Raw genomic sequence first — 26,914 nt, 5'->3', positions numbered from 1 at the left:
AGAACCTATTTGTTAGTGTTAGTTGATTTGCGAAGCATTGGTCTCATGCATGGACGTGCTGAGCAGAGAGGGCCCACGCCAGGCAGGGAATTTCATCCAGGACCATCGCAGGCTGTTGTGTCCTTGCTTTGCACTGTTCATGTTTTTCAAATAAAGTGTTCATGCACCTTGCTTCAAAGCAGTTAATGGTGACATGACAAATCTACCGCCAACTTGCTCTGTCATGGGCAGTTGCTTCCCAGTCAACCTGACATGCTTTCATGTCTGAATTCAATGTGTCTTTATATCCTTTGTACTAGCCACCATAAGGAGGGGGCCTTGCTATAGATGACCATAAAATATGGCCTCGGGTATGCTCAGTTTGGCCATATGAACAAGGAGCCCAGAGCAAAACAGCTGAACATTAACAAGTGTGATTTGAATGCCAGACATCCAACAAATAATTATTTATTATATAGATAATAAAGGAACACACAGACCAAGGAAGGATACTTCAGCTGCAAACATGTTCCATCTGTAATTGTTCCACATGAATCCCAGACTGGAGTCTCCTCCCACTAAGGATAAATAGACTCTAGTTAGCCCTCTGGCATAAATAGGGTACCATGCAGATGCTGGGAAGGAGACATGCATCCGGCTTCAAGGATATGTGAGAGTATGAAAGGATTTCCAGTTATTTCGTATGGTTTTCTCTTATTAACAGCTGCTGGGAGAGGCATCCTGTTCTCCAATGGGATGAGCCCTTTGCTGTTTGGTGGATTTGTTATCCTGATCAACACTGCTGCTGCTGCTCTCAAACGCTGTACCAGCAAGTTTCCTTTTTGCAAAGTTGATTTTGCCCTCTAAAATAACAGCATAGTAGCAGGATGTCCCCCATCCCCTCTGACTTTCATTTGGCAGTGGACACACAATACCCTCTGCTTAGTGGGTGACATTCAATTTAGGGTGACCGCTCATTCAGGGCAGATTACGCATGGCCTCTGAACAGGAGGGAATTTCACCCTCGATGACAAAGAAGTGAGTGATGTCTGCCAGATTTCAAGTGTGACTAGTAAAGAGAGTCTGGAAAACCAGTATTGGGGGGTTGAGTATTTGTTTCCCCTCTGCTGCTTCTACAGCCCAGAGATGTTATGGGACGGGGGCTGCAGGAAGACAGGACCTGACGGATATACCAGAATCACACTGGTTACGTAAAGCCAAAAGCCGATGATAAGGCTCCTCCCAGCTACAAGGGCTGATTTCTGCCCTGGCTTCCAGCCCCACAAGCCCACCGAAGCTACATGAGCCTGGAATCTGGCCCTCAGAGAGTAGCAGAGTGCTTCAAAACCCACCCTGGGCATGCAGAGGTGCAGTTAGACCCGTGAAAGGTGCATACACAGTGAGGGTTCCTTGGTGAGGTAAAGAAGCTGTCCCGGCTCACAGGCCTCTTCCAGAGACTTCTGTTTTCATAGCAATAAACATGGGGAAGAGGGAAGGTGTGGGGACTATTTTATCAGTTTCATCAGAGGATGAGCATGCTCCAGCCTGGGATTTACAATGTGCTGCCAGCCAGGCCTTTCCCCAACCTCTCCCTGCCCAGCTGCATCTCCTTCCCCCAAGGTCTTCAATCTCCCCTGGCCCAGCTGACAGTCTCTGCTCTCCCCACCCTGCTCCTTAGATGGGCTGGGGAGGAGGAACCCTGCACGCTGCTAGCAATGGGCATGCTCCGGTTATGGTCCCCGTGGACTAGCTGGGCTACAAAGGAGGTGCATGAGCATGGCAGGGGAGGAAAGCCTTTCAATTTCATACCTACATGAGGAGCCCTTGAGTGATCTGGCGTGGACCCCCCACCTGGTCAGTCCCATGGACCACACTGGGCTTGCACCAGGGGGTCCTAAGGTAGCACAGAATTAGGGTCAAACACCCAGGAGCCAGTAGCGTTTAGAGGAGTCTAACTGGGCCATGACCCTCCTACATGGCTGGATGAGGCAAGACATCTGGCCTGAAATTCTGTGCCAGGGCAGGCTGGCTGGGTGGAGCACATGCTCTCAGTACAGACCACAGCTGACCTGGCTACCCTAGAGCGAGCAGGCAGGCAGCCATCCTCTTTTGTCCCCGTCCCCACCCTATTGCAATAAGAACCCCACCTTCCACCTCCATAGGCTGCCCTGCTTGAGTACTGCAAGGTGGGGCTGAGGATCCTGGCCGCTGGGTGCAGGGCCAAGGCGCTGCTGGAGAACAGGAATGGCACACCTCTCTCCCTGATCATTGACCCAGGCTGGTGCTGATGTAAGCAGGGTCAGAATGAGCTGCCCCCACTGCAACATCTCGCGATGAACTGGAGGAATAGACTTCAGGAGCTGGCCGTATTTGCATAGACACACCTTCTGTGCCTAGGTGAGCAACAGCCAGGCCTGCATCGCCAAAGCCATCCCTTTGGGTTACAATTCACTTGAGGACTGAGTGCCGGGACCACAAAATAGTGTTATCCCTATTGCATGAGTAAAGGGCAGAAGAGCCATGCGTAATCTGCCCTGAATGAGAGGTCACCCTAAATTGAATGTCACCCAGTAAGCAGAGGGTATTGTGTGTCCACTGCCAAATGAAAGTGAGAGGGGATGGGGGATAAGTTCCTATTTTGTGGGTGCTGTTCCAGAAACTCCTAGGTAGCGTTTGAGCCTCTTTCTCTTCCCCAGTGCTTTATGACGGTACTGACTAAACTTGATTTAGCATTCTTGCTTTCCTTCAGCGGTTATGAGATTTGCTGTTGTCACTGATAAGCAGGTCTAGGGCGAGTCTTGAAGTGAAAGACAAGGGAGAGGCTGCAGCGGCTGTGAGGTTCCTCCCTGCCCGCTGAAATCATTAAGAGCTGAAATCACCAAGTAGGAGACTCTCAGAATGCAGCATCGCGGTGGCAGAGGTAACCGTGGCAGCGCTGAGTGGCGGCAGAGGCTTGTTACTCCCTGTTTCGAGGTAGAAGGTGAACCCCTCCCCCTGAATTCTGGGACTTCACTGACTCTGAATTGCCAGCTGTGAGTGGGGGGCAGTAGAGGGAAAGGGGAGCGGTGTCTTCAAGAGACATATGTCCATTGGATTTTCACACCACAAGGTGGGAAACTAAGGCAAAGGACACTGCCCAATGTACTCTGGGGGTGGGAGTGTGCTCATGGTTTACATGCTTTTGACTCTTTGTTGCAGTGGTGTCCCAAATTAACGCTGAGTTCCTTCTCCCTTTTAATAACAGTTTTCTCTTGTTCCGCACAGACTCGGTGCTTGTGAGTCTGTCTGTAACTAAAGGGGCAATATTACCTCTTCAGAGGCCTGCAGGGGTGGTGGTTAGTTTTCTCTGGTTACTGGGTGGGCCTTCAGCCAGTTCTGTTTTGTATTGTTAAGAGGAACCCCTAGATATTGGACCCAGCCCCTGTCCCTGCCCATGCCCCCTGGCAGAAGGGTTACACTTACAGACTGATTCTTCTTGTTGCCCCTAGTTATTTCTGGAATGAAGATAAACTGTGAACCAGAGGCACTTCTTGGCCCATGTGCTGGGCAGTTTGCTGACTGAGATAAACAAAACTAAAACTCCAGCTAAAGGTCCTGGCTTAGAACCCAAATCACTCCGCTTTGTAAACAGATCTGTGCAGGGCGAAGGCATTTCCAGCTTGATTCTACTTACGGGAACTGAATGCGGGTCAGCTGGTCCCTTGCTAGATGAGTGGCTGCACATGCCGAGTTTGGGCACCTGAGAGCTGTATGTAGCCTACACGGCACTGGCTGTGCTGTCTGGGATCTCCGGTCAGATATATGGAAATAACGAAGATAAACTGGGCTTAGTGTCCTGTTGTAACTTAGTTTCAGCTGTTTCCTGCAGGGAGGGAAAGGGCTTGGAAAAATGTTTTTCCTGTAGACCTTTTTCTTTGGAGAAGCCCCAGTGGGATCAGGGAGTCAGCTGGACCCTTCAGCGTAAGACGTGTGGCTTGAGATTCTGCCTGCCGGGAACAGTCATCTGTCTGGGGAAATCAGGTAGAGCCCCCTCTCCCCGTGCTTGCGTTTGTTGTGAATAGTGGCCTGAGGCTGACTCCTACAAAATTCTTGGAAGCTGCTTCCTTCCCTGTGATTTTTGGCCCTGGTACAAATGCCATCTGTCCCTGTCCGTGTGCAGGGTTTGCATGTGTCTGGCGGTGGGTTGCTGGGACGCCGTCTGAAATTGAAACCATGCGCCACGTCCCCGGCGTGGAACACTTCACCTTCTGCATGATTAATGTGCATTCCAGGAAACCCCACTGAACTCTGTCTCTTGCTGCATGATTCTCGGCCTAGCGGCTGCCGGCTCTCTCCTGATGTGTCTGCCCTGTGAGCCCCAGACAGTGTCTCCATGCAAACAGCAGCTCCATTCCTTTATTTTTAGCCAGTGCTCTGGACTGTGACCGAGCCCTGCCTTGTCCAGCTGGCTCCTGTGAAAAGAAATTAGGGTTACTAAAAATATACCGGATAGTCAACAACTTGTCATCAGGGCCGGGCTTCCTCTGCTTCAGGAATTCTGTTCTCTGAAACCTTGCTGTGAGCACGGGATGTTCTCACTGCGAGAGCCGTGTCAAGATTGACGTGAGACAGTTGGCGGTTATGGGTGATGGCAGCGTAGGTTCGGGGGGTCAGTTGCACCCACAGAAATCGTGGAACCAAGGGGGCAAAGCCAGGCAAACCTACACTTCTCCCAGCCTGGGTGTGGGAGAGGAGGAGGCCTAGGGAGGGGGGAAGGGTGTGGAGAACAAGACCGCCACATTGGCAGCTTCTGTCCCAGCTCCCTGCTCCATCATGATGGGGGCAGGGGGTGCTGCACCAACCCTCAGTGTCGCTATGGCCTGGGTGAGGAGCTAGGCCTAGCCCTGTGGGACAGAGCCACCACTGCAGGCTGAGCGTGGGGCGGGCTGGCTCCTCAAACATCCTTGCGCCCCCACAGGCCTGTCCTCCACACCAGGCCAGCATTAGGGTGCTGGTGCCAGGGTGGAGGGTGGTGCCCCCCTGGCAGATCAGCATGGTGCACCTATTGACTGGGGAGGCTATGTCCCCCCCCATGCGTGATGTCGAAATCTGCCTGATTTCCACTGATCTGCCCGTTGTTGGATTTGCCTTCAGCCTTGCAGGTGAGCTGGGAAATGAAGACGTTGAGGTCTGTGGTTCTCTCCTTGGCTTCTCTTTGGGCTCTTGCCTTGCTGGAAACATCTCAGGTAACTCAATTCCTCCCGCTGAGTTCTCTCCGCCGTCCCCTCATTCCCGTAGCCTGTCTCTGTCCCGGCGGCTCAGGTACATGGCGTCTCAGAGGGTCACAGCCAGTGGGAGGAGAGAGGAGGGCCCGTCTGTAGAGAGCCACCCCGCAACTGGGGCTGTTTGTTCGCTGTGTAAGTATTAGTGCCTCTGTCTACAGGTGGGGGATATCCTGTGAGCTGTGGTGAAGTCTGGATGGAGATGAAATTTTGCTTTTAATCAGCCTCCATGATGTGGCTGCCAGTCAGTAGAACATTCCCCTCGGATGGGAAGGCACCCTAAGTACTAGAATGCTTTGCTACAGACTCCAAAGCAAGAGAAAAATAATTTCCCTTGTTTCACACAGGGAAACTGAGGCAGAGAGCGGGGATGTGACTTTCTAAAGGGGGATGAACACCCAGCTCTCCTGAGTTCTAGTCCAGTTCTCTAGCCAGTGAGACACGGTGCAGCGCTATTCGGTTAGCCAGTTTGAGCCCAGTGTCATGGAAGAACAGCTCCCTCCATTGGGTAAAATCATGCCCAGGAGCTTTGGGGTGGGAGCATTGTTGGCTGCATGCTCAGCATGAGAACTACTCTGCCATTGCAGGGCTGGATGACTGAGGGGTGAGCTGCCAGTCAGACCTGGCTACCCCCAACCACTCCCTTAGCGCCCTGTTTCTTCTCCCTCCAGGTGAGATGCCAGCGCTCTGTGCAGTTGGGAATGGCACCCGACTCTTTTGATGACCAATACACCGGCTGCACTGAAGAAATGGAAACGGATATTGCTCCTCGCCTGCTAGAGGAGGAAAAAGCCAGACACCCGCTGCTGGGCTCTATGTGGGAAAACCTATCGGCTGTTTGGGCGATTAAGAAGAAAAGGCTTTCTGTGCCCAAGGGCTTTACGGATGAACATGGCATAGCCATCCTGGTCTACACTGATTCCTCTAAGCCACTGTACTGGGAGCTGAACAAGGCAGTGAGAGAGGCTGGGGTCTCCCGGGATAACTACATGAGCAATTTCCACTTCAAAGCTCTTCATTACTATCTGACGAGAGCCCTGCAGCTCTTAGGGGCTGACTGCGGCCACCTGTCCAGACTCCAGTTGTTCCGGGGAGTCCGATCCATCCGCTTCGAGCCCAGTGGGGCAGGTGTGTTCCGGTTCGGACAGTTCACCTCTTCCTCGCTGGATGTGGCTTTAGCTCGGAGTTACGGCAATGCCACGTTCTTCACCCTGCGCTCCTGCTTTGGCGCCCACATCGAGGCGTTCTCCGCCTTCCCTTCAGAGCGAGAAGTGCTGATCCCCGGGAGTGAAGTGTTCAACGTCTCCAGCTTCTCCCGGGAGGGGAACCGCAGCGTCTTCCTCCTGCACAGCATGAACCGGACCTGCAGCCATTACAATTGCGCCTACCTCGGGGGTGAGTGCTGGCCCACGTTGGAACAGGAGCAAGCCAGGCTCGGCCACCTCGGAACAGGGATAATCCAATCGCAGAGGAAGCCGTTAAATGGGTGGCTCAGATGTGACCCACATCTTAGGTTAATCAAATTTATTTCCTAAGGGTGAAACTTGATCCTGTGCGTTGGGCTGGCATCAAGCCCTCTGCACCGCTTCAGCCCCACATAAGCCCATTATTGCTATTCAGTGCTCATCCGTAAAGCCATAGGGCTTATGTGGGACTTAAGTCATGTTCTTGGCCTTTTCCTTGCCCCTCGGCTCAGAGGGCTTCACCCCAGGTGGGCTCCCAGTAAGGAAGCTGAGAAGCCTACGGAAGCTTGGAGGGGTAATTTTTTACTTCCTTTTAAAATCGTTTTTAAGGGTCCCTAATACAAGCCGTAGGCGCCGTGCCCCTTAGCATCACGCTGGCAGCATTACACAATCCTTCAGACAGGAGCCCAGCCCGGCCACCGAGAATCTCTCCTTCCCTCCCCTTCGTCATTTGCCCATTCTGCAGACAAACCCAAGTTATCGGCCTCGATGCAGGAGTGACTGGGACACATCCTCTGGCCTGTGCTACATGGTGATCACAACAGTCCCTTCTGGCCTGGGAATCTACGGCTCATGCCAGGGGCACTGCCTGAAACCTCTCCAAATACCTATTGAACAGCTGCCCCCAGTTTGGGTCTATGATGTCCTCGAAACACAAGGATCTCGATGTTCCCAAAAGCCCCAGGCATGGGCAGCTTGGAGACTCAACGGTGCAGTCTAGCAGCAGCATAATCCTCCCGGGCTTAAATTATTGATAATTTTGCTTCTTTGGTTTTAGTCTTCTGTGCCTCTCTAGTTCCTGCATGTCAATGACTGAATTTCTTTTCTTTTCCTTGCTTGGCATGCAATGAAATGTAGTTTTTAAATTTGCCCTGAGATTGTCTTAAAACTGGGGGCTGGATTGTAATGCCGATCTCTAACCGCTCCAGTCTTTGCATGGCGGATTCGTTCTCTCTTACGGATCCTTTTGATGCAGGGCATGACAGGGCATTTCTGCAGTCCACACTCTCTTCCTACCAAACAAACTTGAGAGTTAAAAGTTGATTTTTGGGGCCTCATTCTGACTTTGTTTACACGGCTGCAGCTGGAGTGAAATCAGTTCCCGAGACTGGTAGTGGTGAGATCAGAATTAGAATGAGGTCATACTCTTTTTTTTGCTTCTCCAGGTTAGATACAGTCTCCTCACTGGAGCAGACCTGGGGCATTCTCAGGTTCCTTGCGTTCATCTTAGTGCTAGTTTGCGGGATTGCCCTCTGCTTCACAGCTCTCCCTACACATGCATGATCAAATCTGAGGCCAAGGCACTAGGAATAAGGGACCAAACCCCAGCTATGGTCAAAGCACAGACTCTAGACAAGTCGGGATGGGGATGTGCAAACCCCACCTGTGTACTCTCTGATCTTGCTGCAGTCTCTGTACAGGGCCAGCTTCCCCTGGGCCATGTTGGAGCAGCCTGGGAGTTGCTGTCATTTACCCCAAGGAACTGAAAACACAGCAGAGGAGCAGCAAGATGCAGGTCTGTCCTGGCTGCACCCCCTTTTCCTTGCTATGCCAGCAGCGGGGAGGGGGAGTGACAGAGCAAAGAAAGAGCTTGTATGCTACCAGAGGACTCCCCCCTACTTTGCCCCTCTCAGGGCTGGATACACTGGCTTTAGGGCTACCTTCTGCAGTGCACAGCGGCCGCACCGTGCTGGAGAATCTGGTCAAGGAGTCTGAGAGAGCGTCCTCCCTCTAGCCTTTGTTCAGACGCGCCGGGCCTGGTTCTGAGTGCTCGTTAGTTGTTGTTTGTATTGCCTACCTGTTAGCCCCAGGCACAGTCCCGGGACCCTGGTGTTAGGTGCTGGACAAACATGGTCCCTGCCCCTAGGAGCTTACGGCCGTCATGGCAAGGGAGAGTTTTAAGGAGGGATTTGAAGGAGGATGATGGGGTCGTTTTGGGGGTGTTGAGGGGAAGCTTCGCCCTGTCGTGAAGGGAGCAGGGGAGGAAGCAGGAAGGGGCTGGTTTAAAAACGACGGAGGCTGAATTCATGGGCTGACCAGAGACGGGAGCTGACACCTCCATAGCAAATGAGAGATGATGGGTCGGGGGGGGGGGGCATAGACCATGACAGGCCTTGAAAGCGAAGACAAGCAGCTGATGTCTGATGGGATAGAGATTCCACTGCGGAGTCACTCCTGATTCACACAGATGTAAATGAGAGCAGAATGGGACCCACAGGCACATAAACCACTTCAGTCCCCTGATACACGTCCCTCTCTCTAACAGGACCTTTCCCTGATTTTAATCTTTAAGATGCAGGTTCTGGTGACATCTATTGGCAGCCCTGAGCATTGCATTAGAACAATACAGCAAGAGTTTGAATCATAGAAGATTAGGGTTGGAAGAGACCTCAGGAGGTATCTAGTCCAGCCCTCTGCTCAAAGCAGGACCAATCCCCAACTAAATCATCCCAGCCAGGGCTTTGTCAAGCCGGGCCTCAAAAACCTCTAAGGAAGGAGATTCCACCACCTCCCTAGGTAACCCATTCCAGTGCTTCACCACCCTCCTAGTGAAATATTTTTCCCTAATATCCAACCTAGACCTCCCCCACTGCAAATTGAGACCGTTGCTCCTTGTTTGCCTCACTGTTACACTGTCCCAGCTGAGGCGTGGTACCAGCCGGAAAGACAGACCCTTGGCTTTCTTGATTGTTGTGACCCTCTCCCTGTCCCTGTGATCAGGGCTGGAAGGGCAATGTTGGGTATAAAAACTATTTTATGAGACAGACAGGTAATCCCTCCCTCCCCTTTTTCTGGATATACTCTGGAGTGCCGGCAGGTTCTTGCCACTGTCTGTCGTGTGAGGAGAAACTCCTGCTTATGTAGATTTCATGGGAGTTGCTCAGCAAGGCTGTTCTGATACCTTCTCTGAACTGGGGACGTGGAATCCCCTCGGGATCTAGCACCTATTATAGATCAACCTCAAGCATAAGTACCACATTTTAAAGGTATTTGGGTGCCTAAAAATACAGCTAAGCACCCCGTGGGATTTTCAAATGTGACTGCCACCTTTGAAAATCCCACAAGATGCTTAGCTGCATTTTTAGGCATCTCAATATCTTTAAAAATCTAGCCCTAAATGCAAACATCTCAGCTGGGTCTAGCTTGCTGTTGGGTGAGTTTGAACCAATTCCAACGAAGATGCAAAGCTGACATTTGTCCATGCCAGTCTTGGAAAATTTTCCCCTGGAGGAGACAGCTGTTTAATGGAAGTCTCTGTTTGTGTTTTAGGAGAGAAGTCTCCAGAATGTGTTGACAACATGGGTAAGGATTCTCCTTTCCACTCTGATCTTTGGGAGATGCATTGTCTGAAACATCTGACAGTGGATCACAAATTAAATCTGAGTCAGCAATGTGTTGCAGCTGCAAAAAAAAGCTAATATCCTTCTGGCGTCTATTAACAGGAGTGCCGTATGTAAGACAAGGGAGGTAATTGTCCTGCTCAATTGGCAATGGTGAGGCCCAAGCTGGAGAACTGTGTCCAATTCTTGGCGTCACACTTTGCGGAAGATATGAACAAATTGGGGAGAGTCCAGAGGGGAGCAACAAAAATGATCGAAGGTTTAGAAAACCTGAGCTGGGAGGAAAAGTTAAAAAACTGGGTGTGTTTAGTCTTCAGAAAGAAGACTGAGGGGGACCTGAAAACAATCTTCAGATATGTTAAGGGCTGTTCTAAAGAGGACGGTGATCCATCGTTCTACATGTCCACTGCAGGCAGAACCAGAAGTGATGGGCTTAATCTGCAGCAAGGGAGATTCAGGTTACATATGAGGAAAAACTTTCTCACTCTCAAGGTAGTTAAACTCTGCAATAGGCTTCCAAGGGAGGTTGTCACTGGAGGTTTCTAAGAACAGGTGGGACAAACACCTGTCAGGGGCTGGTTTAGATTTACTTGGCCCTGCCTCAGCACAGGGGGCTGGGCTTGATGACCTTGCGAGGTTCCTTCCAGCCTGACACTTCTATGATTTCTTCAGCACCTAGGTAAATAAGCGGCCTGGTTTTTAGAGGTGCTAAGCATCCTTTGCATCCATTGGGTCACCACTCAGTGTAGATTTAGGTGCTTAACATTCTTCTGGCCTCTGAAAGGTTATTCAATGCACTAACTCACGTATTTTCTTTCCTTAGTTGCAGGAAGGAGTGTCAGGGTATCCAGCAACATAAGCCCCGTGTTCGTTGGTGGAATTGTCCTGGTAAACATTGCTGCTCAGAAACTCTTCGCCAATTTCAAACTCGTCTTGATTTTGTAAAAAATAATAATAAAAAATTCTCTTATAAAAGTAAATGGAGGTGGAGTCCTTTACTGGACACTGTGCTGTGTACTCCTTGAACACGGCAGGCAGCGGGGCTGCTACTAGCCGGTCACGCTTCTGTACCAGGTTTGGACTGGTCCCAGAGCTTGCATTACAGAGATAAATGAGACATAGCCCTTTTTGAGTTCTTTTTCTCTTACCATCTGAAGGAGGATCCAGGACTGTGCAGAGCTTTATGGGTGAAGTTTTCCCCTGTACAGAGGCCCAGAAACCACTCAGGTCCTGCATGAGCCCTGGGTGTATTGTCTCCCGCAATTATTAATTCTAAAACTAGGGGCAAATCTACAGCATAAAGCTTCAGGAAGATCTCTACAACTTAGTCATGCTGGGAATGTCCACACAGTCCCCCTCAAGGATGTGATGCACAACACCCCCTGCTGGATAAATCCATGTGAGATGAGACCATCAATAAGGAATCAGGTTCAGATAGGGTTGTCATATGGTTGAGACACTATACTGGGTTCTGGGTTCAGGAGATGACTATTTTATCATGGGGACTTCAACCTGGAGGACATTCGCTGGATACCTACTATGGTCAGTAAGAAAACTTCCTTGGAATTTCTAGATATAATAGATAACGATGTCTTAACACAGAAAGTCCTGCACCCAGCACAGAGTAACTCAATACTGGATCTCATCCCAACAAAGAAGAGTTAATTGCTGACCTAAACATTAGCAGTTGCCTAGGTACCAATGATGATGATCTGGTTCCATTTACCTTGTGCAAAAGGAAAGTGGCACTTACAAATCATCTGTACATTTGCAACTTTAAATCCATCGCTGGCATAATTAAGAATATAAATTCAAAGTGGGAAACGTTGATGAAAACGGGGCATTGTTCAAGATATCCTAAAAGATACCCCAAAAATCCACACACATGAAAAAAAAAGTTATGCTGGGCAAGAAGCCATCCTGGTTTAAAGAAGCTGTAGAAATGGCAATAAACTATATGTATATAAAGGATAGAAAAATGGGGAAACAAATAGTAAGTTCAAAAATGTAGGTGACTGATAAGTGAAGCTAAAAAAATCAGTGAACTATCAATGGCCAAGAGTTAAAGATAATAATGAGGCATTTCTTAAACATATTAGGAACAAAAGGAACCAGAGGACAGGCATAGGTCCATTGCTAGACACAGATGGTAAATGAGGTTAAAAAGACAGAAATGTTCAGTAGGTATTTCTGATCTGTGTTTGGAATGAAGTATGTGGATGTATCCATCCCAGATGATGGTGTGGCTGTACCATCTGTAACCAAAGAGGATGTGTGGCAGGATGGGATGCATTAGCCTCAGCATACTCATAACACTAACAGCTCTGCATTAAGACAATGGCTATAATCAAATTTCATGCTTCAGGACTTCAGCCAACCACCTGCAGGGTCAGGAAGGAATTCCATCTCCCTCTTCTGCACCTCCCATGCCCAATTTGCCAGATGTATTCGGGGCAGGATGTGTTTCACTTTTCTCTGAAGCTTCAGGGATTGGCCACAGCTGGAGAAGGGACACTGGACAGGGCAGACCAGTGCCCTAGGGTGGTATAGAGAATCCTCTTTCTTAAATGCCTGGCTGGGGGTCTGGCTCATGTGCTCAGGGTCTAACTGGTCACCAGATTTGGGGTCAGAAAGGAATTTTCCACCAGGTCAGACTGGCGGGGCTAATGGTCTGAATGCTCTGACATGATGAGGGCCTAGCTCTGCCCCAGCTGCTAGGGATGTTCTTGATGTATAATGTTTCCCAGCTGTATAATGGGGATAACGCTTCCACGGTCTAGTTAGATCACGAGTGCGGTGGGCCAGGGACTGTCGCTTACACTAGATACAGCTTCTAACACAATAAGGCCCTTATCTCAACGGAGGGCCTCCTAACGCCACCGTAATACACATAATATACGTGGCTGCTGTGACTGGCATGTGGCATCCCTATTAGCACTAACACCAAGTCACGAGACATTGCTGGTTTGACAAGAAGCCAGTTTGCAGGGGGAGGGATAATTGCTCTTTTCCCCAGCAAAAGGCAGGGCTGCCTCCTCTAATCTTAGGGAGATGACAGGGGCTGCCCCTCACCTGCTGGCTAAGCCACGCAGCTGGGGATCCTTAAGCCCATTAGCACGCACACGGTTTGTGCAAGGGAATTGCTAGGCAGTATTATCCCAGCCCAGTTAGAGACACAGTATGTTAACAAACCTTATTTGTGAAGCCCATGCAGAGCCGGGATATAAATAGCCAAGCAGAAGGGATGGATCAGCTCCAGACCTGGGCTAAAGCAGTCGGGGATTGCCATAAAAAGAAAAACCAGCTGCTTCTCAGTTGTCATGTCCACAAGGCCCCAGAGCGAAGAGCAGCCGCTACGCCACAGGAGCTGGGGGGAGCAGAGACGCCCCAGTTCTTCCCTGCCTGCTTCTGGGGCAAGGAGAACCCAGGTAAAAGTTCTCACTTCTTCCAACTCAGCTGGCCAGACCGGAAAGCTTGTCAATTTCAGCCCCCAGCAGAGGGCAGCGCCCAGCCAAAAGTGAACTTTTTAAGGGCTGGGGAGGGGGGGTATTAAATCAGGGCTTTAATTTTATGACTCCACTTGTCCAAGAAACTGGTCTAAGTATTTCCTGGGCCAGCTAAGGCAGAAATCAACCTGTTGATTGTTCCCACTGTTCCGTACCTGCCAGGGTGTTATTTAGTGTCGCAGGGGAGCGGGACATGATAAGGGTTTTAATCTCTGTGGAGAGGCCCTCGGAGCATATGCTGCTGCCTCTCTCTCTTTCCGCAAGCGGAATATTTGTATTCCAACTTGCTGATGGTTTGTGCGCCACGCAAATATTGCGGTTGCCCAGGGCCCACGCACTTCGCAGCTCGCTAAAGTACAGGCATGCGCAAGCTGAGGAAAGGCGTCTGTCTTGCATGAAGGTGTTTAATGCAGATGGACCTTGATTTGATCAGAGTCTTGGAGAACGCCCAAACACACTTGTAGAACCGGAGTTTTCTAAACGAAGGGGCTGTACAATAGAATGTGTGCAGGAGACACAAAGGCCTGGGAGTTTTCCTGTATGCAGTGCAGTTGTGGCCATGCTGGCCCCGGATATTAGAGAGACATGTTGAGTGAGGTCATATCTTTTATTGGACCAACTTCTGTTGGTGAGACAAGCTTTCCAGCCACACAGACCTTCAGGGCTGGGAAGAGTCATCAGAGTGTCACAGCATAATGCCAGGTGGAAAGGTTGGTGTAGTTAGCACACAGTGGAAAGGTCCATTCAAGGTGAAGTGGCCCGTTAACACCCCTGCAGTCACAGGACAAAAAGAGGGGGGGTTAGCGGGTTACAGATCATTGTAATAAACCATAAATCCAGCGTCTCTGCTCAGGCCAGGAGTTTTAGTATCTAGCAGAGTAATGAATTTAAGCTCCCAGGCTTGTCTTTTGAAAGTGTTGTGCTGGTTTCCTTTGAGGATAAGGACTGAAAGGTCAGCTATAGAGTACAAGAATCATAGGACTGGAAGGGACCTCGAGAGGTCATCCAGTCCAGTCCCATGCACTCAAGGCAGGACTAAATATTATCTAGACCATCCCTGGCAGGGGTTTGTCTAACCTGCTCTTAAAAATCCCCAATGATGGAGATTTCACAACCTCCCGAGGCAATTTATTCCAGTGCTTAACCATCCTGACAGTTAGGAAGTTTTTCCTAATGTCCAACCTAAACCTCCCTTGCTGCAATTTAAACCCATTGCTTCTTGTCCTAGCCTCAGACGTTAAGGAGAACAAATTTTGTCCTTCCCTCTTATAACAACTTTTTATGTACTTGAAAACTGTTATCATGTCCCCCCTCGGTCTTCTCTTCTCCAGACTAAACAAACCCAATTTTTTCAATCTTCCCCCATAGATCATGTTTTCTAGACCTTGAATCATTTTTGTTTCTCTTCCCTGGCCTTTGTGAATGCATCTGTAGCTCACGAAAGCTTATGCTCAGATAAATTTGTTAGTCTCTAAGGTGCCACAAGTCCTCCTTTTCTTTTTGCGAATACAGACTAACACGGCTGTTACTCTGAAACCTTTGTGAGGAGTGTTCGCCCACAGGTGATAGATCGGGTGTTTTTGTCTTTTATCCTTTTCCTGAGTGAGTTCATTTGAGAGCATGGTGATCAGGGACTGAGCAGAGACACTGGATTTATGGTTTATTACAACAATTTGTAACCCACTAACCCCCCCCCCCACACACACACTCTTTTTGTCCTGTGACTGCAGGGGTGACTGCAGGGTGTTTGTCCTGTGATTGCAAGGGGATTCAACTTCACCTTGACTGGGCCCTTACAACACGTGTTAACTCTTTATGCTAAACAATCCCTTCCACCTTGCATTCAGCTCTGACGCTGGGAGTTCCTTTCCCAAACCCGCAGAAGAGCTCTGTGGCGCTCCAAAGCTGGTCTTTCTCCCCAGCAGAAGTTGGTCCAATAACAGATATTCCCTTCCACACCTTGTCTCTGGGAGTTTTCCTGGAAGGAGCAACGGTTGTTTGTTTTCTTGTGCTCAGGGGACACCTACACTGTGATCCCAGGAAGAGACTGCAGCTCGTGGGGTCGCACCTGAGCAGGGGCGGCGAGTTATATGGGCCCGTGGTGCCCGGGCTCCACCCATGTTTGGGGTCGGGTCTGTCCCCAGGCCCCTCCTGCCTCCCCCGGGCCCTGAAGCGTCCCTGTCTCTGCATCCACTGCCGCCACAGGGTCCTAGTGCCTCCGAACCACTAGTGCTGAAACAGGCTGACCCTGCCCCTGCCCTTCTGCCTCGGACCCTCCACCAGCACAGGGCCCCTGCCCACAGTCACCGCTCCTGCCCCACGCTGGGCAAGGGGCAGCCCCACCCCCCACCCACAATGAGGGGCAGCAGCAGGGGAGGAGTCACACATGCGATGGCAGCCCCCACCATGGCACCCACTGCAGGGGAGGTGAGGGGGCTTCCTGGACCGGAGAGGAGCCCTAGGGGCACGTGCAGTGACAGTGGTGCGAGGTGAGTGTGCTGTGGGGGGGGAGGAGAGAGGGCCTCTCCCCCAGAGCTCGCTGCTGCTGGTGGGGAGAGGGCTGGGGGAGTCCTCCTCTCTGGCCCCAGCCCCGGGGCAGCCTGCCTGCACCCCAAACTCCTCATCCCCAGCCCCACCCCACCCCAGAGCCCACACCCCCAGCCAGAGCCCGCACCCCCTGCACCCCAACCCTCTGCCCCAGCCCTGAGCCCCTCCCACACCCCAAAGCCCTCATCCCCAGCCAGAGCCTTCATCCCCCTGCACCCTAACCCTCTGCCCCAGCCCTGACCACCCCCTGCATCGTGAACCCCTCATCCCCGACCCCACCCCACAGCCCTCACCCCTGCACCCCAACCCTCTGCCCCAGCCCTGAGCCCCTCCCACACCCCAAAGCCCTCATCCCCAGCCAGAGCCTTCATCCCCCTGCATCCTAACCCTCTGCCCCAGCCCTGACCACCCCCTGCATCGTGAACCCCTCATCCCTGACCCCACCCCACAGCCCTCACCCCTGCACCCCAACCCTCTGCCCCAGCCCTAAGCCCCTCCCACACCCCAAACCCCATCCCAGAGCCTTCACGTTTTTACATTATTTTAAAAAATATATATCGGCTTACAAGGCAGGCGTGTGTTGGGGTGGGTGGGACTTGGACCCTGTTCTGAGCACCACCAAAAATGGTACAAACCGGCCGACCCGGCACCTGAGCTAGCTGACCCAAAGCAGAGAAGTGGGGCCAGGCGAGGAATTACCCCGGGTTCCAGGTGGGTTTGTACAGCATGTGCTCGCCCGGTACCCAGGGCAGACATATCTTAGACATTCAGCAGCATCGCTGCTGCGGCCAGGTGCCTTATGCTGGAGCGAACGATGCTTTGTGCTGGTGGAGGCAGGTACATCGGAATATCTGAGCCTCACAGCAGCCCTGAGAGCCAGGCTAGCGCTGTTCTCCCTCCGCGCTACCGGTTAGGAAACAGAGGCACAGGGAGCGAGTTATCCAAGGCTACAGCGAAGAGTTTGGCAGAGCTGGGAGGAGAAGCCGAGCCTCCTTGCCGGCAGTCCCATGCCTGCAGTCCCGTGCCTCCCTACAGACGCCAGTTGCCCCACCAGCCTGCCCCACACCTCACCCAGCCCCTCTAAGCACTGCGCTGCCATCTGTGAACACATGGGCTGGGCCCGGGGGGTGGGGGGGAGCGGTGAGTAGCCGTTTGCACTGAAGCGTTAAAGAAGAAGAGAGACCCAGCAGGCAAACACTTGGCAATCAAGTCAATTGCTGAAACCCAGAATGGAGAACCATCTGCAGCCAGGAGAATGGGCTCAGACTCCTCGGGATAGGGGGTGGGGACTCAGTGCCAAGCCCCAAACTTTACCCAGGATGAAGCGTGCAAGTGATGCGTGGTACACGCTACGGCCTTTGCTATGGACACGTGGAGCTGGGCCGTGCAATTGCCAGCTGGCATAGCCATACCTGGGCTAGCTCTGCTTCCGCTAGCCTCTAAAAATAGCAGCATGTTTGCAGCAGCTCACACTAGCCGCCCCGAGTACAATCCTGCCTGACCCCCGGGGTACGTACTCGGGCATCCAGCCCAAGCTGCTGCGCCTGCCAGCACAGACCCACGGCTATGTCTAAGGTGTACCTGGGTACATCTATGCCAGCTGGAACTCACCTCCCAGCTCAAACATAGCCTGTGCGAGGCTTTCGTCCTTAATGTTTCCCTTTGTGGCTCCCCCATGGGTGATGTAGCCCTTCTCCCGGGTGGAGTTGGCAGCAAGGAGGGCCAGGTTCGGTGTCTAGGGGGTTCCTCTTCACAACACAAAGCAGAACCGGCTCGAGCCCCGCCCAGGAATCTGGGAAAATTAAATACAACCCTGGGCGCCTCTAAGAGGCAAGACTTCCCCTCTCGCAAGTCAGCGTGTAACCCACACACCTCCTGGGTGTGGTGCTCTGTCCCATCTCGTGGCACTGAGACCACTTAGAGAGAGCTTTTATTAACAGGGAAAGGGAACCCACCATAAATCTGGGACAACGCCACACCCGCATTCCATCTGACCATAAGCAAACACCCCACCCCACAGCACGCTGGGCAGTGTCCTGTGACTCAGTTTCCCACCCTTGCGGCATGAAAGTCCGATGAACGAATGTCCCTTGAACATGCCGCTCCCCTCTCCCTCCGCTGCACCCCAGTCACAGCTGGTTGTCCTTTGTGCCTCCCACCCCTGAAAAGGGGATATAGAGCAAAGCCATTCCTGTGGTCAGCTATCCTCTGCAACTGTCTCACGGCTCCTGCTCTTACCTCTGCTGCTACTTGCTGCTGCCTCTGTTCTCTCTCCCGCCCGGTGCTTCTCGCTGCCTCGTCAGGTAATCCAAAATCAACCCAAACAGATCCCTTTGGCAAAGCAGATCACCCACCGAACACCTAGGCAGAGTGGGCGTGTCTATGCAAATACAGTCTGCTCCGGAAGTCTTTTCCCCCAGTGTGTCACTAGATCACAGAATCATAGAACCACAGGGTCAGAAGGGACCACCAGGGTCATCTAGACTAACGCCCTTATATGGGGATGAAGACAAACAGAAGCACAGATGTCAGGGGAGAGCTCATTCAGACCCGCTGATTTTAGGAAACATTGTCAGAGCAGCCGCCAGCAAGACTTGGTGGCTGCTCTTTGAGGCCACCAAAAAGTTTGTTGTGGGAGCCCCTGCTCTAAACGGCCTCGATTGTGGTCTAGGGGACGAGCCAGGTTGATTCCAGTGTTGCTCAAAGTGGCTCAGCCATCTCTGAGTATTTCTGATGTCCTGCGGGAGCCCAGTGAATGGTGCTGTTCCCTCTCTGAGTTCCAGATTTGCCTCTCTTGATTGATTGGCATGACTGGAGACAGAGAGTAAAAGAACCGACTGTTGTGGGACCAAAGGCAGCCCTGGTCCCAGACTCTTGGCTTCAGGGCTGTTCCCGCAGCGATGAATTCTGAGCAGGCTCCTAGCAGAAGATGACGGCTTTATGGTTAAAGTGCCGGGCTAGGATTGGGAAGATCCGCGATCAACTGCAAGCTCAGCCTCACATGTCCTGTGGGATCATCTCCCTGAGTCTCTCCAAGCCACAGTTCCCCGTCTGTAAGATAATACTTCCACTCTTCTGGTCTTGTGTCTTTAGATTGGAAATTCTCCAGGGTGGGAACTCTCTCTTGCTATATGTGTATGTACAGCACCTAGCACACGGAAGCTGTGGTCTTGCATGGGGCCTCACGGTGAAAAACAATAGATTCTACAGGGATGCTAGAGCAAAGGACCAGAAATCTGTAGTCTGCAGGGGAACACAGTGGCCTAGACAGGTGTGCATCCACCTCCCCACCACTTCCCACCATCTCCCAGGTGCTCTGTGGCTCTTCATCTGTCTCTTGCACAGATTGGAGCTTGGTATGAGTAAGTCACTCACTGATTCGCCGTGGTCTGTACTGGCTGTGGACTGAGTGTATTTTTTTTCCAGACGTGGATGGCGAAGATGGAGCGTCTCAGACCAGTCTTTGTCCTGCTGCTGGCTGGGATCTTCATGGAAGGCCCTCAGGTACGCCCTGGGTGGCTCTGCTAAAAACATGCAGCAGTTAAACAATTAACAATGTCATCATCATTAGGGTTCAGCATTAACACTCCATTGAGATGAACAGGGTGTAGGGCTAATTCTATGGGCTAGATCCCCAGCTGCCATAAGTCAGCCTAGCTCCATTGACTTCTGTGGCTCATTGACACCTGCTGAGGATCTGTCCATTTATCCGTGCATACCCCTGGCAGGCAGGGCAGAGCTGTATCCCCATTGTACATATGGAGACCTGAGGCCCAGACAGACCAAGGGACTTGACCAAGGTCCCACAGGGAGTCTGTGGCAGAGTAGATAGCATCCCAGGCTACCACCCTAACCACTGGACCACCCTTCCCCTCATGCTCCCAAAAGCTTATCTCTGTCACTTGGCTATTGCTGTCCCTGTAGCCTGGCTAAGACCTGCTCCACCATCTGTTGCCAGTGCCTGTCACCATGTTCTCCTGCTGCCCTCAGGTCCAGTGTTTCTCCCTCCGCAAGAGAGACCTCTTCTCTGTCAGAGAGTCAGCGCTGGACATGGCCCTCAGCTCCTTCGACGACCAGTACAAGGACTGTGCCAGCATGATGCAGGCTGAGCTGGGGGAGCTGAACCGCACCGAGTTGGCCAATAACAGGAACTACGCTGAGACCTGGCTGGAGGCGGCCTCCAACTGGAAAGAGATGAAGGACAAGAGCTACATGCCGCGGGATTTCAAGCCTGAGTACGCCATCGCCATCTTGGCCTACACCAGTCAGGGACCCCTGCACAAGCAGCCCCTTCACCAGGAGTTCAATGCAGCCGTGAGAGAGGCAGGCCGCACCCGGGACTTTTACCTCAACAACTTCAACTTCAAGACCCTGCACTTCCTCCTGACCAGAGCCCTTCAGGTCCTGAAGGCCTCTGAGCCCACCAAGTGCCACCAGGTGTACCGCGGAGTCCGGGGCATCCGCTTCAAAGCCGAAAGTCGCAAGCCCGTCCGGTTCGGCCACTTCACATCCACGTCCCTGAAAAACGAGAGCGCCCTGCAGTTTGGGCAGGACACCTTCTTCTCCATAAAGACCTGCTATGGGGTCAACATCAAGAACTTCTCCTTCTTCCCCGGCGAGGAGGAAGTTCTGATCCCCCCCTTCGAGAAATTCAAAGTCACCAACTTCACCCGGGCTCAGGACAGAACCTTGATCCAGCTCCTGTCCCTGGACAGCTCCAGCAACTACAACTGCGAGTATGTGAAAGGTAATGTCCACGCACAGGGATAGTGGCCTCCCGCTCCCTGTGGCCTCTTGGGGATCATGGTCTGAGCTTCCCACTGGCCTGTGGGGCATTCAGAACTGGGGGGATAGTCTGGCCCAATTACACGCTCTGAACTCCCTCTGGCGTCAGAGCTGTTTGGAGCTGGGGTTTCAGTCTGTGGAAGGAGAGTCCGAGACAAGGGTCTGCGGGTGGAAACAGGGCCAGATCTCCAGCTGGTGTGAACGGGCTGCAAGGCGACACCAGCTGAGCCGCTGGCCCAGGCCAGCTCCGGTTTTGTGGTTGTGGTTGGGCCGCAAGTGGGACCAGGATGAAGCTGATGCCATTTTGCTTAGCGCCAAACTGGAGCGGGAGAGCGAAGGCCGCCCAGGCAGTGCCTATGAGTGGTGCGTGCGACCAGACTCAGTGTCTTGATGGGCCCCGTTCCCACATCCCATCCCAGCCATCAGCTGGCGCCTGTCAGGAGGGGGTGAGGGCAGCTGTCTCTGAGATAAGGGTGGTCAGTCCGATGTGAGACAATGGTCCTATCCCAGAGCCCCGAGGCTCCAGCCTGGAGCTGAGGCAGGGGCGGACAGTCTTGTAGGCAAGGCACTGAACTAGGACTCTGAAGGCTTGAGCTCACGCCCCGTCCCTGCTGCAGACGCCCTGTACAATCTTGGGCGAGTGAGTTAATCTCTCTGAGCAACTCCCCGCGTGTAATAGGGCAATACGAGCAATTCCTTTCTCCCTCTCCTAGGCTATTGAAACACTGAGCGCTTTGGGCCAGGGATGGCATCTAAGCCCTACCCAGCACAACTGGGCCCTGATCTTGGTTGGGGCCTTTTAGGTTCTACCCCAATACAAATAATAGCGTGCCCGGTGGACAAGAAATTCACTGACCCCCATGGCCTGGTGGGTCCTGACCCCGTACCTCCCACAGAGCTCCAGGAGAATGGTATAGTTATGGCCCAGAGCAATGGATGGAAACGCCTTCTTCCACCACATGACCCAAGCTGTAGAAGCCCTGCAGCCAAGCAGAGAGGAGTAGGGTTGCCCAAGGGCCTCCCTGCATTGTCCCTCTGTACGACCCCCAGTGATGTCTGAAAAGAGGCAGCTTAGCACGGGAGAATTCAATCCAAACAGCTCCCCAAGGCAAGGAGCCCTGCTGCCTAGCAGATTGGCCCCTTCCTTTCCCAACCACCGCTGGTTCCCCACCCAGCCCGGTTCTTCTGGGGTTACCCATAGGTCAGCGTGGTGGCACCATACCCATAACCCCATGAGGTCCCTATGCCAGAGCCACCTGGCCTTGCATAGAGAAGGGGGTGAAAGTTTTTGTTTTAATGTTGTTGGTTTCTTTGGCAGAGAAAAGATGCAAGACACGGAGATGCGTTTTCAGCTCCGGTAAGAACATTAATGACAATCTGATGCTTTTAGGGGGCAGCACAGAGCTTATATTCCTGCCTCCTCCTCCCAGCCCCTTCCCGCACTGTAATTCTTTCTTATTCTCTTCCTTGGCATCTGCAGGAATGAGCAGTTTCTCCTCCAGCGTACAGTGCCTGTACCTCCTCGGTGGAGTTCTTCTGTTGGCAAGTGCTTTGGGAACACCTGGCTTCCTTTGACATCCTACTCAGCATGCTCACTCTCTCCCTGAGCTGTTATTAAAATTCTGTTGAAATTGCTTTGAGGAAAAAGGAGATGGAGAAGAAAGAAACCCTGGAGCCCATCTGCTGGTGTCTCAGGCTAGAAGTCAAGAATTAGAGGGTGTGACTACAATTCATGCCTTTTTAGACAATAACAAACCTTCTTGATAAAGGGAACTGGGGAGATGGAATAGACTTAGACCATTGCAAGTTGTTTGACCTAGTACCACATGACATTCATATTAACAAATGAGCTCTAGACAGTATCAATAGAGCACTTATTAGATGGAGTGAGAACTGGCTAACTGATAGATCTCAGAAAGGAGATGTCCATGGGGAATCCTCATCCAACGGGTTTTTTCTGAGTGGTTCACAAAGGACCTTAAGCACCTAACTCCCACTGATTTGGGTCTCTAGGGGCCTGGCTGATGGGCTGGAGAAAGGTGCCTTTTTCCACATTGGACTGTCAGCCCTGTCCCAGAGCGAGGACAGGTCAGCGGTTTCTCATGAGAGATATAAAAACATACATAAGAATGGCCATACTGGGTCAGATCAGAGGTCCATCTAGCACAGCATCCTGTCTTCCGACAGTGGCCAATGCCAGGTGTCCCAGAGGGAATGAACAGAACAGGGAATCATCAAGTGATCCATCCCCTGTCGCCCATTCCCAGCTTCTGGAAAACAGAGGCTAGGGACACCAACCCTGTCCATCCTGGCTAATAGCCATTGATGGACCTATCCTCCATGGATATATCTAATTCTTTTTTGAACCTTCTTATAGCCTTGACCTTCACAACATCCTCTGGCAAAGAGTTCCACAGTTTGACTGAGTTGTGTGAAAAAATACTTCCTTTTGTTTGTTTTAAACCTGCTGCCTATTAATTTCATTTGGTGACCCCTATTTCTTGTGTTATGAGAAGGAGTAAATAACACTTCCTTATTTACTTTCTCCACACCTGTCATGATTTTATAGACCTCTATCATATCCCACCTTAGTCATCTCTTTTCCAAGCTGAAAAGACTCAGTCTTATTAATCTCTCCTCACATGGCAGACGCTCCAAACCCCTAATCATTTTGGTAGCCCTTTTCTGAAGCTTTTCCAATTCCAATATATATTTTTTGAGATGGGGCAACCACATCTGCACACAGTATTCAAGATGTGGGCGTACCATGGATTTATATAGAGGCAACATGATATTTTCTGTCTTATTATCGATCCCTTTCTTAATGATTCCCAACATTCTATTTGCTTTTTTGACTGCCGCTGCACATTGAGTGGATGTTTTCAGAGAACTATCCACAATGACTCCAAGATCTCTCTCTTGGGTGGTAACAGCCAATTTAGACCCCATCATTTTATATGTATAGTTGGGATTATGTTTTCCAATGTGCATTACTTTGCATTTATCTACATTGAATTTCATCTGCCATTTTGTTGCCCAGTCACCCAATTTTGAGAGATCCTTTAGTAGCTCTTTGTAGTCTGCCTGGGACTTAACTATCTTGAGTAGTTTTGTATCATCTGCAAATTTTGCCCCCTCACTGTTTACCCCTTTTTCAAGATCATTTATGAATATGTTGAATAGGACGGGTCTTAGTACAGACCCAGGGGGGACACCACTATTTACCTCTCTCCATTCTGAAAGCTAACCATTTATTCCTACCTTTGTTTCCTATCTTTTAACCAGTTTCCAGTCCATGAAAGCACCTTCCCTCTTATCCCATGACTGCTTACTTTGCTTAAGATCCTTTGGTGAGTGACCTTGTCAAAGGCTCTCTGAAAATCTAAGTACACTATGTCCACTGGATCACCTTTGTCCACATATTTGTTGACCCCCTCAAAGAATTGTAGCAGATTGGTGAGGCATGCTTGCCCTTTACATAAACCATATTGACTCTTCCCCCAACAAATTATGTTAATCTCTGTGTCTGATAATTCTGTTCTTTACTATAGTTTCAACCAGTTTGCCAAGTGCTGAAGTCAGGCTTACTGGCCTGTAATTACCAGGATCACCTCTGGATCCCTTTTTAAAAATTGATGTCACATTAGCTATCTTCCAGTCATCTGGTACAGAGGATGATTTAAATGATAAGTTACAAACCACAGTGAGTACTTCTGCAATTTCACATTTGAGTTCCTTCAGAACTCTTGGGTGAATCCCATCTGGTCCTGGAGACTTATTGTTGTTTAATTTATCAATTTGTTCCAAAACCTCTAATGACATCTCAATCTGGGACAGGTCCTCAGATTTATCACCTAAAAAGAATGGCTTAGGTTTGGGAATCTCCCTCACATGCTCAGCTGTGAAGACCAATGCAAAGAATTCGTTTAGTTTCTCCGCAATGGCCTTATCGTCCTTGACTGCTCCTTTAGCATCTCGATCGTCCAGTGGCCCCCACGGGTGGTATAGTGGCTTCCTGCTTCTGATTTACCTAAAAAAAAAAATGTTGCTATTACTTTTTGAGTCTGTCTAGCGGTCCTTCAAATTCTTTTTTGGCCTTCCTCATTGTGTATTTACACTACCTGTGCCAGAGTTTATGCGCCTTTCTATTTTCCTCAACAGTATTTAACTTCCACTTCTTAAAGGATGCCGTTTTGCCTCTCACTGCTTCTTTTACTTGGTTGTTTAGCCAGGGTGGCACTTTTTTGGTTCTCTCACTATGTTTTATAATTTGGGGTATACATTTAAGTTGAGCCTCCATTATGGTGTCTTTAAAAAGTTTCCATGCAGCGTGCAGGGATTTTTTAATTTCTATTTAATTACCCTTCTCATTTTTGTATACTTTCCCTTTGTGAAATTAAATGCTACTGTGTTTGGGCTGCTGTGGTGTTTTCCCCACCACAGGGATGTTAAATTTAATTATATTATGGTGACTATTATGAAGCAGTCCAGCTATATTCACTTCTTGGATCAGATCCTGACTAAATCAAGAACTGCCTCTCCTCGTGAGAGTTCTCGGACTAGCTGATCCAAGAAGCAGTCATTTAAGGTGTCAAGAAACTTTATCTCTGCATCCCGTCCTAAGGTGACATGTACCCAGTCAATTTAGGGATAGTTGAACTCCCCCATTTTTACCGAGTTTTTCATTTTTGTGGGCTCTCTAATCTCCCTGAGCATTTTACAGTCACTATCACCATCCTGGCCAGATGGTTGGTAGTATACCTCCACTGCTATATTCTTATTATTCGAGTATGGAGTTACTATCCATAGAGATTCTATGGTACAGGTTGGTTCATTTAAGATTTTTACTTCATTTGATTCTATGCTTTCTTTCACATATAGTGCCATTCCCCCACCAGCACGACCTGTTCTGTCCTTCCGATAGATTTTGTACCCTGGTATTACTGTGTCCCATTAATTAGCCTCATTCCACCAAGTTTCTGTGATGCCTATTATATCAATATCCTCATTTTATACGAGGCACTCTAGTTCGCCCATCTTATTATTTAGACTTCCAGGCCCGAGAGAGACGTGAGAGACCCAGCTCCAAAATCTCTGCTCTACCTGATTTGGAGCAGGGACTTAAACACAGGTCTCCCACATCTCACATGAGTGCCCTGAGCACCAGGAAAATGGCTCTCAGTCTCTCTGGCTGGAGCTGTTCCACTTTGTGCAAATAAACTTTATCTTTTATTTTGTATTTTATTTTTGTTTCTTACGTAACCAACTCTGATCTCTACGCCTGTTACTTATAATCACTTCAAATCTCTCTTTCTGTAGTTAATAAATTTGTTTTATATTTTACCTAAAACAGTGTGTTTTGGTTGATGTGCTTGGGAAATCTCAGCCAGTTACAAAGGTTAGTGTGTGTCCGCTGCACACCGAGGGAGGGGCGGACTATGTAACGAACTTACCCAGGCCAGGATTCAGATCAGGGCAGGATTCGGATCAGGGCAGGGGTGCAAAGCTGTGGAGCTGGGGGGAATTATCAGGAGCCTCCCTATCATTAGTTCATGAGTGGCTGGGAGAAGCATTCATGGAACACAGTTGGGTGTGTCCCTGCCTGTGGATGGTTGTGTCAGTGCAGGACCTGCCAGCGGTTTGTAGCTTGACTCAGCATCACAGTGTGAGAGGAAAGCCCCAGATTGGGGGGACAGCACGTTCAGTGGTCCCACAGTCCAGGTTGCACCCTGGGGACCCTGTTAGGGGGCTTATTGCTTCACCCACTTACTTCCCTGGTCCTTCTCGCATGAACAGAGAGCAACAATACCCGAAGTCCAAAGGTGCAAACAATTCGATGTTTATTAGGGTGAACTTCCAGCAAGCATGATTCCAGTTTCCTTCCTTAGTGTCCCCCTTCCCAGCTCTGACACCACAGAGGCTTACCTGTGTCCCTGTTCCCATTTCCCCCTTTAGCTAAACATGATTCCAATTTCCCCACCCCCATTCCCTGTTCCCATTTCCCCCACACACACACCCCCAATTCCTGATTG

At 50.6% G+C, this 26,914-nt stretch overlaps 2 protein-coding genes across 3 annotated transcripts; both read left to right on the top strand.

Annotated features, from left to right (window-relative positions):
* The first annotated feature begins 2,776 nt into the window (after nucleotides 1-2,776).
* On the top strand, nucleotides 2,777-10,989 carry LOC141981060 (ecto-ADP-ribosyltransferase 5-like). Its single transcript, XM_074942866.1, has 5 exons — nucleotides 2,777-2,899; nucleotides 5,113-5,204; nucleotides 5,912-6,635; nucleotides 9,974-10,006; nucleotides 10,868-10,989. Exons 1-5 carry the CDS (start codon nucleotides 2,878-2,880, stop codon nucleotides 10,987-10,989), a joined length of 993 nt encoding a protein of 330 aa, XP_074798967.1. The 5' UTR covers nucleotides 2,777-2,877.
* A 2,114-nt stretch (nucleotides 10,990-13,103) lies between these two features.
* Nucleotides 13,104-26,219, top strand: ART1 (ADP-ribosyltransferase 1). Of its 2 annotated transcripts, none has more exons than XM_074942804.1 (5): nucleotides 13,104-13,472; nucleotides 19,524-19,601; nucleotides 20,088-20,833; nucleotides 22,201-22,239; nucleotides 22,363-26,219. In XM_074942804.1, the coding sequence occupies exons 1-5, from the start codon at nucleotides 13,365-13,367 to the stop codon at nucleotides 22,487-22,489; spliced, it is 1,098 nt and encodes a 365-aa protein (XP_074798905.1). In that variant the 5' UTR covers nucleotides 13,104-13,364; the 3' UTR covers nucleotides 22,490-26,219. The 2 variants fall into 2 exon arrangements, with proteins under 2 accessions (XP_074798905.1, XP_074798912.1); XM_074942811.1 differs by having other exon boundaries at nucleotides 20,088-20,844.
* Nucleotides 26,220-26,914: the final 695 nt, after the last annotated feature.

This window comes from Natator depressus, chromosome 1 (genome assembly GCF_965152275.1).
Source record: "Natator depressus isolate rNatDep1 chromosome 1, rNatDep2.hap1, whole genome shotgun sequence".
Classification (NCBI taxonomy): domain Eukaryota; kingdom Metazoa; phylum Chordata; order Testudines; family Cheloniidae; genus Natator; species Natator depressus.
The sequence above is the reverse complement of the archived record's forward strand: the minus strand, read 5'-3'. Positions and strand labels throughout refer to the sequence as shown.

What these genes read in the sequence shown, in the direction of transcription:
- LOC141981060 (XM_074942866.1), top strand. Translation starts at nt 2,878, where the DNA reads ATGCAGCATCGCGGTGGCAGAG. An exon ending in CCTTGCTGGAAACATCTCAG is followed by an intron (nt 5,205 to 5,911) that starts GTAACTCAATTC and finishes TTCTCCCTCCAG; the next exon opens with GTGAGATGCCAGCGCTCTGT. An exon ending in CAATTGCGCCTACCTCGGGG is followed by an intron (nt 6,636 to 9,973) that starts GTGAGTGCTGGC and finishes TTTGTGTTTTAG; the next exon opens with GAGAGAAGTCTCCAGAATGT.
- ART1 (XM_074942804.1), top strand. Translation starts at nt 13,365, where the DNA reads ATGTCCACAAGGCCCCAGAGCGAAGAGCAGCCGCTACGCCACAGGAGC. An exon ending in TCCAGCAACTACAACTGCGA is followed by an intron (nt 20,834 to 22,200) that starts GTATGTGAAAGG and finishes TTTCTTTGGCAG; the next exon opens with AGAAAAGATGCAAGACACGG. An exon ending in GAGATGCGTTTTCAGCTCCG is followed by an intron (nt 22,240 to 22,362) that starts GTAAGAACATTA and finishes TGGCATCTGCAG; the next exon opens with GAATGAGCAGTTTCTCCTCC.